Source organism: Sus scrofa, chromosome 7 (assembly GCF_054392235.1).
Source record: "Sus scrofa isolate SSC_HxYL_T2T_F1_AM1 chromosome 7, Sscrofa_HxYL_maternal_Yorkshire_Landrace_v2.0, whole genome shotgun sequence".
Classification (NCBI taxonomy): Eukaryota; Metazoa; Chordata; class Mammalia; order Artiodactyla; family Suidae; genus Sus; species Sus scrofa.
The window spans coordinates 132375521-132388142 of record NC_139389.1 but is presented as its reverse complement, the minus strand read 5'-3'; the positions used below and the strand labels follow the sequence as shown (position 1 = coordinate 132388142).

The 12622-nt window shown below is 57.3% G+C and overlaps 1 protein-coding gene across 33 annotated transcripts in view; it reads right to left on the bottom strand.

Moving 5' to 3' along the window:
• Nucleotides 1–12622, bottom strand: part of WDR25 (WD repeat domain 25) — a 145571-nt gene that overhangs the window by 97955 nt on the left and 34994 nt on the right. Inside the window, exon 5 of one of the 33 annotated variants that reach the window (XM_084970175.1) lies at nucleotides 8011–8146. The exons of the other annotated variants lie outside the window; for them this stretch is intronic. Within the exon in view, the coding sequence (XP_084826301.1) occupies nucleotides 8096–8146 (51 nt within the window). The 3' untranslated portion in view covers nucleotides 8011–8095. Of the gene's footprint in view, nucleotides 1–8010; nucleotides 8147–12622 lie in introns of those variants that run through there. 33 annotated transcript variants of the gene reach the window in all.

The following is a 12622-nucleotide window of genomic DNA, read 5'->3' as shown; positions in this document are numbered from 1 at the left end:
CAACCCTACCGGCGCCTTGATCGTGGCCTCCTCGTCTCCGGAGCTGTGAGAAAATCAAAGTCCGCTGGGCGAGGCACCCAGCCCGCGGTGTTTCGTTACGGCCGCCCGAGCAGACCAAGACCGGCACTTCACATAGGTCAGTGGGTGGAAGCCTTGGTCTTCTGAGGCTCTTGAAGCTGCACGTGTGGGTCGCCCAGGCCACCCCCGCGCCGCTGAGACTTTGTTTAATGAAGCATGTTGACAGCTACGCAGGGAGGGGATGCTGCCGTGAGGGGCCAGGCCTGCATCCTGAACCATCGAGCCCTGACACCGGAGGGGACGGGTCCTTCCCTGGCCTCTCACTCTGGGTCCTGCTCACCTGCCAGCAGGTAGGGCTCCTGTGAGCCCCAGGCCAGGGAAGGACACGAGGGCCCCCTTCCCTCTGCCCCCACACCTGCCTTGTCCCCAACAAGAGGAGGAGCTCCTGACAAGCTGGAGGTCAGAGCTCTAGAAGGTGGGGACCCCTCCAACAGAGCAGAGGGCTGGCTGCCAGCAGAGAGGGGGGACAGCCCTGCTCTGCAGCCCCAGGTCAAAGCCTGGGGGAAAAATACAAAGTGCCACCTAGAAAAACAAAGTGTCCAAGAGTTTTACAAATGAGTACCTGCGGCTCCGTAAAAAGTTTCCAGTGACAGCATCATTCACTGATTCAATAAGTGCGGGATCTGAAATGACTTAGACGGAAGTGAAGCTGACACGCTCTGGAAAACTCTATTAGATGACTCAGAGCGGCCCGAGGGATGGTGACGACTCGGGTGCCAGAGACGCAAGAGAAAGCGCAAGAATATTGCTTCGTGAAGGGGGGGGCAGAAAAACAAACCAATATCGTGAAATTAATACATATGAGATTTTAAATATGAATGTGCAACTAAATTAAAGTTACATTCAAAGCAGAATAAACTAAGGTGCAGTGCCCAGGAAAGACATGTCAGATCAAAACAGACCAACGTCCACCTGAGGAAAGAGGAAGCAAGAGGGCTCCTCCCAGGGGTGGCTCCAGGCAGGCCCCACAGGGGGGTGGGCCCGGGAAGGGCCCCGTGGCTGGCACCCTCTGGCCTGAGCACCCTTCACAGAGGTGCCACCCCCACCTCAGATGAGGGGGCCGGGCCAGTGGTCCCCGCACACTCGCCAGTGAGCACTCCCCGCCAACCACCCCGCCCAAGCCGGAGCCCCACCTGCCAGGCCACCTTCCCCGTGGCCTCGGGGGACCCTCAAGTCTCAAGTCTCGCGGTGTTTGCTCAAGAGGGAGAAGGAGCCTTGGTGGGCGCCCCCTGGGGCTCCAGGCTGGGGAAGGAAAGGGAGATGCCTCCCACCGCAGGTCAAGGGGCACCACAGTGAGGGGTCAGCTGAGTCGCAGCAAGTACCAGCTGGCGGTCAGGGCGAGGACGCCCACGGCAGCCCACAGGCCTGTCCCCTTGCCTGCTCAGCCCACCTCTCCCTCCTGGAGGAAGAGCAGGAGGGGAGCCCTGGACCCGGAGTCAGGAGGCCAGACCCCAGCCCCTCCCCTGCCCTCTGGCAGCAGCGACCCCATCAGGACCACAGGCTGGGTGCTGGGCGGAGGAGAGGAAGTCCATCCACGTGGCCTCACGGCAGCCCCGCCAGCCCGGCCCTCTCTCCAGAGGCCATTTTGCTCGCGGTGGCAGCAGCCCGGACCCCCTGAACGTGTACCGTGAAGCAGGCTGTTTTCCGTCCGCGGTGAGGGAGGACAAGCGATAGGAGGGCCTAACGGAGAGATGACCGGGGCCCCGGCAGGCAGCCGTCACCCCGCCACCCCCTTTAACACGCGATGGCAGCCAGGCTGCCACTGACGCTCTGCCCCGTGTGTCACCCTACAAACACTGACAAAGCCCCTTCTGTGCGTCACTCACTGGGATCATGCCGGGGACACAACAGTGAGTTGAGGCCACGTGCCCCTGCCTCGCAGGTAACAGACGGTGACAGGTAGGTGCAGTGAGGGGCAGTGGGAACACATTGGGAGGGGGCACGCAGCCCGGGGGCGGAGGGGTGCTCCTGGGAAAGGTCCTGAGCAGAAACTACACGGAAGCAGCAGAGGGACAGGAAGGTCCCAGAAGGCCTTGGGGACACAGAGGAACTGGACTGGCTCCTGAACACGGAGTGGAGCGTCTGGAGGGTTTTAAGCAAGACTCTGAGGGGAGCTCCCGTCATGGCTCAGTGGTTAATGAACCCAACTAATAGCCATGAGGTTGCGGGTTCGGTCCCTGCCCTTGCTCAGTGGGTTAATGATCCGGCGTTGCCGTGAGCTGTGGTGTAGGTTGCAGACGCGGCTCGGATCCCGCGTTGTTGTGGCTGTGGCGTCGGCCAGCGGCTACAGCTCCGATTCGACCCCTAGCCTGGGACCCTCCATATGCCGCGGGTTCGGCCCTAAAAAAACAAAAAAGAAAAAAACAAGACTCTGAGTGATCACCGGCGTCTGAGCCCCTCTGCCTACAACCTCAGTAGCCACCACTGGAGAAACGAGCAGGAAGCGGGCACAGGGCCCGGCTGGCGAGGTCTCCTCGGGTGTGGGGCTGACAGCAGGGAGGGCAGGGCAGCAGCTGCCCAGGGCTGCTCTCTGGGGCAGGTGCACCTGCCCTCTGGATGCTCTACTGCCCGGCGCCACGCCTGGTGGCCAGCAGGACGAAGGATGGTGTAGAGTGGACACGGCCTCCAGAGGCCTGGGGCTCAAGTAGATCCCGCTCGAGGAAGGTCTGGGGGGCACGGGGAAGCTGCAGCACCAGACACGCTGGAGAACACGCCATAATCTGCCGCCTAATCCCACCCAGAGTACATGCAGAAGGCTTGACAAATGCTGGCTGGGTACAAGCCGGCGCCGGAGGACTTCATTGACTTTTTGACAGCTCTACACACCCGCCTGAAATACAGCATCACAGCGCCATTGTCTAAGATTCATGCTTTCTTCAGAGAACTCCAAGCCCAAATTTATAACCTGCTGTCAAACAGATGCCCAGTGTTCTCAGGAAGGGCAATCCCATTTGGGAAAAATAGCCAATAACTCTTCCGAGGTGGGAGACCATTCTCGGGTTGATTTCCCAAAGCACGAAGGAAGAAAAACAACAGAAAGTGTAATTGCAGAAAACAATAACCCTATAGACATAACCCAATACTGAGCCCATTATCTTCTCCACACTGACTTTTCAATAATTTTGTGATGGATTCTCCCAGAAAGCTTAATTTGTACTTTTAACCACAAGAGTTAGTGGGCCAGAAAAAATTAATTCCAAGCATTGGCTCAGAGAGAGAGAAATAAAGGCCTGTCTATTAATTTTTTAAACCACCCCATGCGAAGCCGCGGCACGCGGATCCACGAGGACTCCGTGCGGAGAATAAGCGGGCTCATTTTGCGCTTATGCAAATCCGCTTCGGGTGGGAACGGCAGCACAGGGCCCTCTGAAGGCTGGAGGTCTAACCCTGACCCCACCCGAGGGTCCCTTGGCTCATGTTGAGGGCTCGGGCCCCCAGATGACTGCCCCGGCTGCGCACCCGGGCCCACGACCGAGCGCAAACGGTTTTAATTCTGCCCCGAGCTCATTACATGCAAGAGCCTTGGTGAAGAGTCCACATGTTTCAGTGGCGAACACCGTTAGATTAACAAAGACCCCCGAAATGAAGCCTGTCATTTTCGAGAACCCTTTCAAAACACAGACTTGACAAGGCCTTCGTGACAGCCTGCCGAGTGCGCGTCAACGCAGGACCGACCCACCGTCACCGGCGTGTGACAGCGCTGCCTAATGGCTTTCTCGGAGGCGAGCCAGGCTGCCAGGGACGTTTACTGCAAAACCGACACGTCGGGCTTTGGCCCGGGCTTCATTCCTCCTCAAAGGTTTAATGATCGATGCCAGGGGCGGAGAGAACAGAGGTTTTAGAGTCTAACAAACGCGGGTCCACTTCCTGGTCCCCCTTGTTCTCAGCTGGGCACCCGACGGCTGTATACATTCACCCGGCAGCTGTGGGGGCAGCGGAGGGGCCAGCCCAGCAGGCGGTGGACATGTGCTGTAAGGGACAGGCAGGGGGAGCGCGTGCACAGGGAAGGTGTCACCTTGCTGGGCCTCCGTCTCCCATCCGTGCAGCGCAACGACCGAAGTCGGGCTCTGCCCGGCCGCGAGGCACCCGGCAGAGTGTGGCCCATCGCGGGGGCTACCCAGGCGGGGACAGCGGCGGCTGGCGCTGGGAAAAGGGGCCCGGAAACCAAGCCCCCCACTGAGAAGGGCTTTAGACGTCAGGGCCCAAAGGCCGAGCGGGGGCCTCCCTTTCAGGACCCACGGGAGGCTGGGGCTCTTGGCTCAGCACAGGCAGGGCACACCTGGGTCATCAGATAAGAAAGCCCTGGGGACAGTGGGTAGGTCCCCAAAAGCTATGTCCTAACCCTCATTATGCAAATGAAGGCTGCGGTGAACGAGGACAGCAGGCTCTGGTATTTGCTTATGTGGGATCCAAACTGTTAGGCCATGAGCAAACTTTTCTTTTATTTTTTTTATTTTTTATTTATTTGTTTTGTTTTGTTTTGTTTTTTTCCCTTTTCTAAGACCACTTCCGCGGCATATGGAGGTTCCCAGGCTAGGAGTCTAATCGGAGCTATAGCCACCGGCCTACGCCAGAGCCACAGCTACGCGGGATCTGAGCTGCGTCTTCGACCTACACCACAGTTCACGGTGACGCCAGACCCTTAACCCACTGAGCAAGGCCAGGGATCAAACCTACAACCTCATGGTTCCTAGTCGGATTCGTTAACCACTGCGCCGCGACGGGAACTCCCAGGCCATGAACAAACCTGTCATGGAAATGGAGCTAAGGCCCCACCCGCATTAGACTTTTGCTGGGACCTAGAAAGTGGTGTGAAAAGGCCACAGGCTCCCAGAAGTGGTGCGGCCACGGCAATGCCTGGCCTCGGCACCCACCCCACCAGCCTAGGAGGCCTTGGCCGAGTCGCCCAGGATGACCCGTGCTCCCCAGAGGAGTGATGAGCCCCCCAAAAGCCTTCCTCCCCTGAGGACAACAGACAAGGATTCTTCCTTCACGCCTGCTCTGGCTGGTACCAAGCGAGCCCCGGGACCAGCGCAGACAGTCCTGGCTGGCGCCCCTGTTCCAGAGCAGCACCCCTGCCCAGCCTCCTCAGGACCAGCACGGAGCCTGGTCAGGACAGACGCGCTCCTGGTGCCTCCTGGAATGACCTGCGACATCTGGACGGCACGGCAGCAGCAACAGCGTGAGGGCCTGTGGCACGCACCCAATCGAGAAGGTTCGGGCGGCGGCGGCGGCATGCACAGCTCGCCAGGGGCCCTGGTTTGGATGCAGAGGCTGCTTCCAGAGCGTCTGCAGAGGATCTGAGCCGGCTCTCAGCACACAGATGGGGCCTCATTTCCGGCGCGGAGGCTCTGGTTCTCAGCACAGATAAGAAGCTGAGCGCCCCGGGGAGGGAGGCAGAGAAGATAATGTTCCCCCAGCAGAGCCGCAGACGGAAGGTTCAGACAGAGCCTGATTAAATTAAAAAGTAGCCAAAAGTTCACTTTTCAAGGAAGGCTTAGGAATTCGTCTTAAAACTCTTGGTCAGACACGGCTATTTTCCAGATGATTTTGAGCAAAGCCAGGAGGTCAGCCTGATCATTACCATAATCGAGCGTTTTGAATTATTTGCTCCGGTGAGTACTTCCTGCACGCGCCCAGGGGCCAGGCTTTCTGAAGGGGATGGACGGCCCTCTGCGACCTCCTGGCGTCATTAAGCCGTGGGGTGCCAGGTGCCCCAGGAGGACCCAAACCCAGCCCCGGGGGTCCCAGGGAGCCTCCCAACCTGGGGCCTGCCAACCCCGACAGCAACCAGTCACAGGTGGCTTCTCCCCAGAGGCACGGCACGCCTGCTGTTCCAGCAGGAGACCTGGGGGCGGGGGCGGGGGACATCAGTACCGCAAGTAATTAAATGACCGAGAAGGCAGCACGAGCTCGCAGACACATATCGGCATCATTTCTTATTACTATTATTGTGATAACACATAGCAAGAACAGGACTCCCAGACAAGGAGAAAGCAAGCTTCAGGGCATTTTTAAATTGGGCAAATTATAGAGAGGTGAGAGATTAAATGAAAATCCATCACATTACAAATACAGCCTGCAGTTACTGAAATCATTTTTTTTTTCATAAGTGAGTCATACCAATAATAACTCCAAGGTCTTCATAATAGTTTGCAATAAACTCTGTGGGAAACGCGCCACTTCTCTTTTGAAAAATTGACATCATAAGCCAAAAAATAGCACGCTGACGTTTCTGTCTTCTTTACGGCAATCAGTTGGGAAAGGGAATCCAACCCAGCGCCACCCCAGGAGGCAGTGCGGGGCTTGGCCTCACCCGTGGGCAGGCAAGTTAAAACAAGATCCTATTTCACACCCACCAGAAGGGCAAAGAAATCAAAATCCCCAATGGCAAGTGTCAGAGAGGGTGTGAAGAAATGGTATTTTCGGACCTCCTGCGGTGGCTCAGCAGTCATGAGCCCAACTGGTTTCCCTGAGACTGAGGGTTTGATCCCTGGCCTCGCTCAGTGGGTTAAGGATCCGGCGTTGCTGTGGCTGTGGCGTAGGTCACAGAAGTGGCTCGGATCTGGCGTTGCTGTGGCTCTGGCGTAGGCCAGCGGCTACAGCTCCAATTCGACCCCTAGCCTGGGAACCTCCATGTGCCACGGGTGTGGCCCAAGAATGAAGAAAAAAAAAAAGAGAAATGGAACTGTCCAGTCCTGTAGTGGCATCAGGAGACCAAACACCCAGTAAAGCAACCTGGCGGCACTGAGCTGGGTCAAGGAGGGCGCACGGCAAGGCCCACCGTCCACTCGGAGGGGTCTGTGAGCCTCCCCCAGGCTTACAGGGAAGAGTATCTAAGGCTGTACGTTCCGGCCTGGCTCTTTTGCACAGAGAACCAGCTGCCATGTTGTGAGGAAGCCCAGGCCATGTGGAGAGGCCACGTGTAGGGCTCCAGGCACCAGCACAGTCACGGCCCCAGCGGGCAGCCAGAGTCACCCGCCGTCAGAGGACTCCACCCCGCGTGAGGCCAAGTAGGGCAGAAATGAGCCTTCCTACCAAGCCCAGCCCAGTCTGCAGATTCGTAAGCAAAGCCAACATTTAAGCTACAAAGTTTGGAGGCACTTTATTGATAGCAATGGCTGACTGGAATACATGTCCGCTGCAACATTATTTGCAAGAAATAAGAAGTAAAAAAACAACTTAAACTTGCATGAGTAGGACAATGAACTAGAGAAACTGCGGTTTATTCCATCCAGGAGAATGCCATACAGCAATTAAAAATAAATAATCCAGACATACAGATAGGCGTGTATGTGTACGTGTGTGTCTGCGTGCATGGAAAAACGGCAAAAACGCAATGGTTAATGTTTCATGAATTACACAAGGATATAGGGCGTGGTGCTATTTCTATAAATCTTTAAAGCCGCTACTACGTACCGTTCACGGATAAGGGCACGAAGTACGGTGGAAAACAAATCACCAGCCTCAGGAGTGCGGCCACTGCCAGGGAGGGCAGCGCGGCTTCAGCGACATCAGCGATATTTCACTCCTTGCTGAACAAACAGAGGACCCAACGCAAACACTCGGCAAAATGTTAAGTCTGCTGGGAGGTCCATAGGAGTCTTATTATCTTGTATTTTCTGTAGGGTCAGAGCAGGTCACAACTCACTCGTTTCCAGGCTGCTCGGCTTGCTCTGGGGGCTGGTGACCATGTGAGGGCATCGCTGCCTGTCTCCTCACTCTTCTGGGAACTCCCTGAGGCACGGACCGTGCTCACAATCTGCAGAGCACCCACTGTGGCTCTGTGGGTGACCTCCCTCGGCTGGACGGACCAGAGGAACCGACAGGCCCCAGGAAGATGGCGTTGCCATCCCGGTGCACGGAGCTAGGCAGAGAGGGCCAGGCTGGGCTAACCCAAGCGACCTGGCGGGCCTTGAAACACAGGATGCAAGGCAGTCCCCGTAAAAGAAAGGCGAGCCCCCTCCCGGGCCTCAGTCGCACCGCTCTCCCTTCTCCGCCCGATGCTGCTAAGATTTCAGCTTGGGCCAAATGCTGTGTCACGAACACAGGCAGGTGCAAATGCGGGCTAGGCAGGAAAAAGAAGCAAATATCTCATTAGCGCAGCAGCCCAAATGCAGGAGACACTCTGTCTGAAGAGCAGAAGCGGGCAGAAACCAAAAGACAAAAGACTCATCGGGCGGGAGCCGGGGGCGGGGGGTTAGGTCGAAGGGAGGTGGGGAAGAAGCTGCCAGGCAGGGCAGACCCAGCCCAGCAGGAGAAGGGTGGCAGCATGAAGGCCAGTGCCACCAAGAACAGCAGGGCAGAAGGGAACAGCCAGCGTTGCTCATGGCACAGCCACACGTGGGGACCAGCCGTGGGCTCTCCTCGAATGTCTGGTCGCTGGGACACGTGCCTTTGCCTGGTTGAGCCACCTGAGCTGGGCGTTCTGCCTTCTGCAGCCTCGTGCACGCCTAGTTGACACGGTGGCAACGCGAGGGGACAGACGGCCGTCTTGATCTTCCCTTTTCTACCTTTTCCTATTTCCCAAACACTGTCACCGCTGTAAGACAACTTTCAACGTTTTTAAGCTGATCTCAGTCCTGACTAGTCATTCCAGCCCTAGGAGTCAAGCCCGAGGAAGCAACTACACAGACGCTGAACAGGACGCACAGGAAGAGGTCACTGCAGCCTTGCCTATAAATCAACAACAAAACCCTGCTGGGACAAACCTCAGTGTTCAGCAACAGGGACACAACTTCAGAAATTGTGATGCGACCGCATGAAAGAAGAGGGCCGTTTCGAAGGCTGTAAAAACAGGGACAGACACGAAGCTTTAGAAACAGGATCCAAAACGCTATGTGCATAATGCCCACAGAACTGAAAAAAATCTGCTCACCAAAAGGTAGAACCCAAAACCCAAGTCATTTGCTGCGGGCTGGGTGGCCGAGGCAGCCCGAGGAGGTGAGAGCGAAGGGGGCAGCCGGGGCCTGCGCCGCGTGCGTCTGCAGGTGCGGGGCAGCGGGGGCAGCAGCCTGCAGGCCACCAGTGCCCCCCTCAGATGTCCCCGCATCACGGGCTGGTGAGGAAGGCCCCACGGGACACAGTGGACACCGTCCTCTCCTGGGTACTTCCTCACACAAGCCCAGGCCCGGGCCCAGCCCAGGGCAGCCTGACACGAGGAACCCCGGAAACAGGTCAGGGCCTTCGCTCCTGCACGCAAAACTCTTCAGAAAAGAAAATTTCCATTAACCTGAAACATGCATGTTCTCAGAGGGCTGAGTACCGCAGGAATCTCTGACCGCTGATGTCCCCGGCCCCCAGTACAAAGCCTCGTCCGTCCAGAGCCGGAGCCGCCAGGGTTCTCAGCGGCCCGCCCCTCGCGGGCGGTTAGAGGCGAGGCTCCACTCCTTACCTGAGCGCTTCCTCCAGCTACAAACACAACTCCTGATGTCAGTGTTTGAAATTACCTGCTCACAATTATAATTATTATATTAACGTGGATGCTTGTAAAGCTATACCTCGGCTTTGGAAATGAAAACACCAGGCTGCCAAGCCTTCTAGAAGAAATTAAACTGTTAATGTGTTAAAGACTATTGCATCCCGGAAGACATTAGCATAGGAGCCCCCCACCCCCCACCACGTCGGCAAGGCAGGATGCTGGACTACATTGCAAACCTCGGCGAACTGGCTAATTACAGTCAATAAGGTCATCATCTTCCCACGAAATAGCCTTTTCTGTGTTCCAACAGCGCTTTCGACAATTCTACAAACTGTTCCTTCGGAGCCTCCCGAGAAGGCTATCGCATTAGAGGGCGGACAGCAGGAGGAGGACGTGTGAAGCGGGGCCGGGAAGCCAGAGAGAGGCCCCGTGGAGAAGAACCAACCTTCCTGGAGCACCGCCTTGCAGGGCAGTGTCTTGAGTCAGAAAACAGAGGAGGGGCTCGGGACCCTGCCCCCGAGGGGGACGCTGGCCGGGAGGAGACTCCCGCTCAGCAAGCCTGGAGGTGACGCCCAGGGCTGTCCCCTACACCCACCTGGGCACAACCCCCCCTCGATGCTCGATGCTCGTGGCTGAGAGACTGTGCCACGGCTCAGATGTCTCCTCTGTAATGGATGCTCAGTGTCACTGCGTGATGAATGCACAAGATCACGGGCCGTGAGAAGGCAGGTGACAACCTTCACGCCAACCCAAGAGCGCACGCACGGAGTTGAAGTGTCCGGGCGCAGCGTGGGGAGAAGGTCACCACGGCACAGGCAGTGGCAGGTGGACGGCAGTGGCCAGGAACAGCTCAGGGTCACTGCAGCCCCGGAGAAGTCAGGTGGAAAATGTGACGGTGGCCCTGTGTCTGTCACACGGACAGACCTTGCAGCGTCTGGGCAGTCAGCCGGCACGAGGCTCGGTCTCTAGCACCCCTACCTGCAAAGTGAGGTAATGCTCAGAGCTCTCCCTCCTGCACAGACGGATGCTCACAGCAGCTTCACGGACTGGCCAGGGGACCCGGCAGCTCGGGCCCTTCCAAGCTGTGGGAAAGCAGCTGGCCCCATCTCTAGGTCTGCGGGCCAAGGTGCCCTGTGTCACCAACTCGCTGGGTGAGCCCCCAGCACGGGCTCTGCGTCCGACTCGGATGCTCCTCCCTCAGCTGGAGACGCCCGCGGTGAAGAGGTGGGCAGGGACCGAGCGAAGACTCATCAGGGCAGCCACCTGCCGCTGAGTGGCCCTGGGGAGAGAGGGCCAGTTCCCCCCAGGCCCACGGGGAAGGGGGGGGCAGGGTCCAGGCTTCGCTCACCAAGCTCGCCCCCACCGTCCCACCAGCCCAGGTGGGACCCTGGGGCCGGCCGGGCCTTTCAGACCGGGCTGGCGAGCGTGCCTCTCCCTGGGGTGGCTTTGCTTCCAGACAAGCAGCTCGTGACCGTCAAGGAATGCGGTCCTGCACATAATCCTGCGTGGAGTCCCCCGTCAGTGACCAGCAGTGCGCCACTTCCGGGGACCAACGGGTCCTCGCCAGCCCGGGGTGAGGGAGGAAGGCAACTGTGAGGAGGGCACAAGGCGGGGACCCTGGAGCTGAGTCCAGGGGGCGGGTGGGCAGGACAGCCGGGGAGGCGGGGAGCCAAGACACGAAGGGTGCGGCATGTTTGGGGAGCAGCAGGCAGACCAACTTGGAAGAGTCCAAGGCACACAGCAGGGTGGCTGGCGACAGGACCGGACATAGGGGCTGGGGACACGGGCCACGTGGTACAGGGCTTAGGTCACATCCTACATGGCTGGCTGGTTTCACACAGAGAAGCGACCAGAAGTTACAGCAGCCAGTGACAGAAATAACGAGAGCAGTCAGCATGTTTACCAGGACCCACCCAGGCACCCCAGTGCTGACCCTGCTCCCCAACAGCCATGACAAGACACACCCCACACAGGAAGAAACCAAGGAGAATTCTGGACGAGGTCGGCGGAGAAGTCACGAGTCAGGTATGGACGGCACAGCCGAGGCGCGCCACCCGGAAGGAAAAGGACCTTCAGAGAGATGCCAACAAAGAGGCATCACAGCCCTGCTCGAAACAGGTGCTTTCCTACAAAGCTGGACATACGGTGACCATACAACCCAGGAGCTCCACTCCCAGACACGTACTCGAGAGAAATGAAAACAAATGTCCACACACACATGTCCATAAAAGTCCCATCCCTCACAGCCCCAAACCGGAAATAAACTACATGCCCGCCAACAGAAGAACCAATAAACACATGGTAGCATTTTCGTCCTATGGACTACTATTCAGCCATGAAAAGGGACTGCGGCTGAGGCACACAAGGGCGGGGTGGCCCTCAGAAACATTCCATCAAGTGAGAGAAGCCAGACACACGGGATCACATGCTGCTTGATTCTGTTTATGTGAAATTCTAGAACAGGCAAAGTCAATCTGTAATGACAGAAACCAGATCAGTGGTTGCCTGGGACTGGGGCGGAAGAAGAGGGTGACTGATAAAGGAAACAGAAGCTTTCTGGGTGGCAGCCGTGTTCTGTATCCTGATGGTGGGGGAGGGGTGGGGTGGCACAGGGTCAGATTGTCAAAATGCTCCAACAATACACTTCGAATGGATGCCGGTTATTATACGTAAGTTGCACCTTAGTAAAGTTTATTGACTTTTTTGAAAATGTAGAACCCTTAGCGAACCTGACTAGTATCCATGAGGGCGCCGGTTTGACCCCTGACCTCGCTCAGCGGGTTAAGGATACGGGGCTGCCACGAGCTGTGGTGTAGGTCGCAGACGCAGCTTGGATCCCATGTTGCTGTGGCTGTGGTGTAGGCGGTCAGCTGCAGTTCCGATTGGACCCCTAGCCTGGAAACCTCCATATGCCATGGGTGGGCCCTAAAACAAACAAACAAAAAACAACAACAGCAAAAGTAAAACCTTTCCACTTCATCATGAATAAAATCCTAAGGCCCGTCACGTCTTTCATGGCCTTGCACTATCCCATCCCTGCCCAAATCACCGACTCAATTCTAACCACTCTCCCCACCGCAAATACCGCAAATCTAAGGCAAAGCACAGGTACACCCCCGCCCC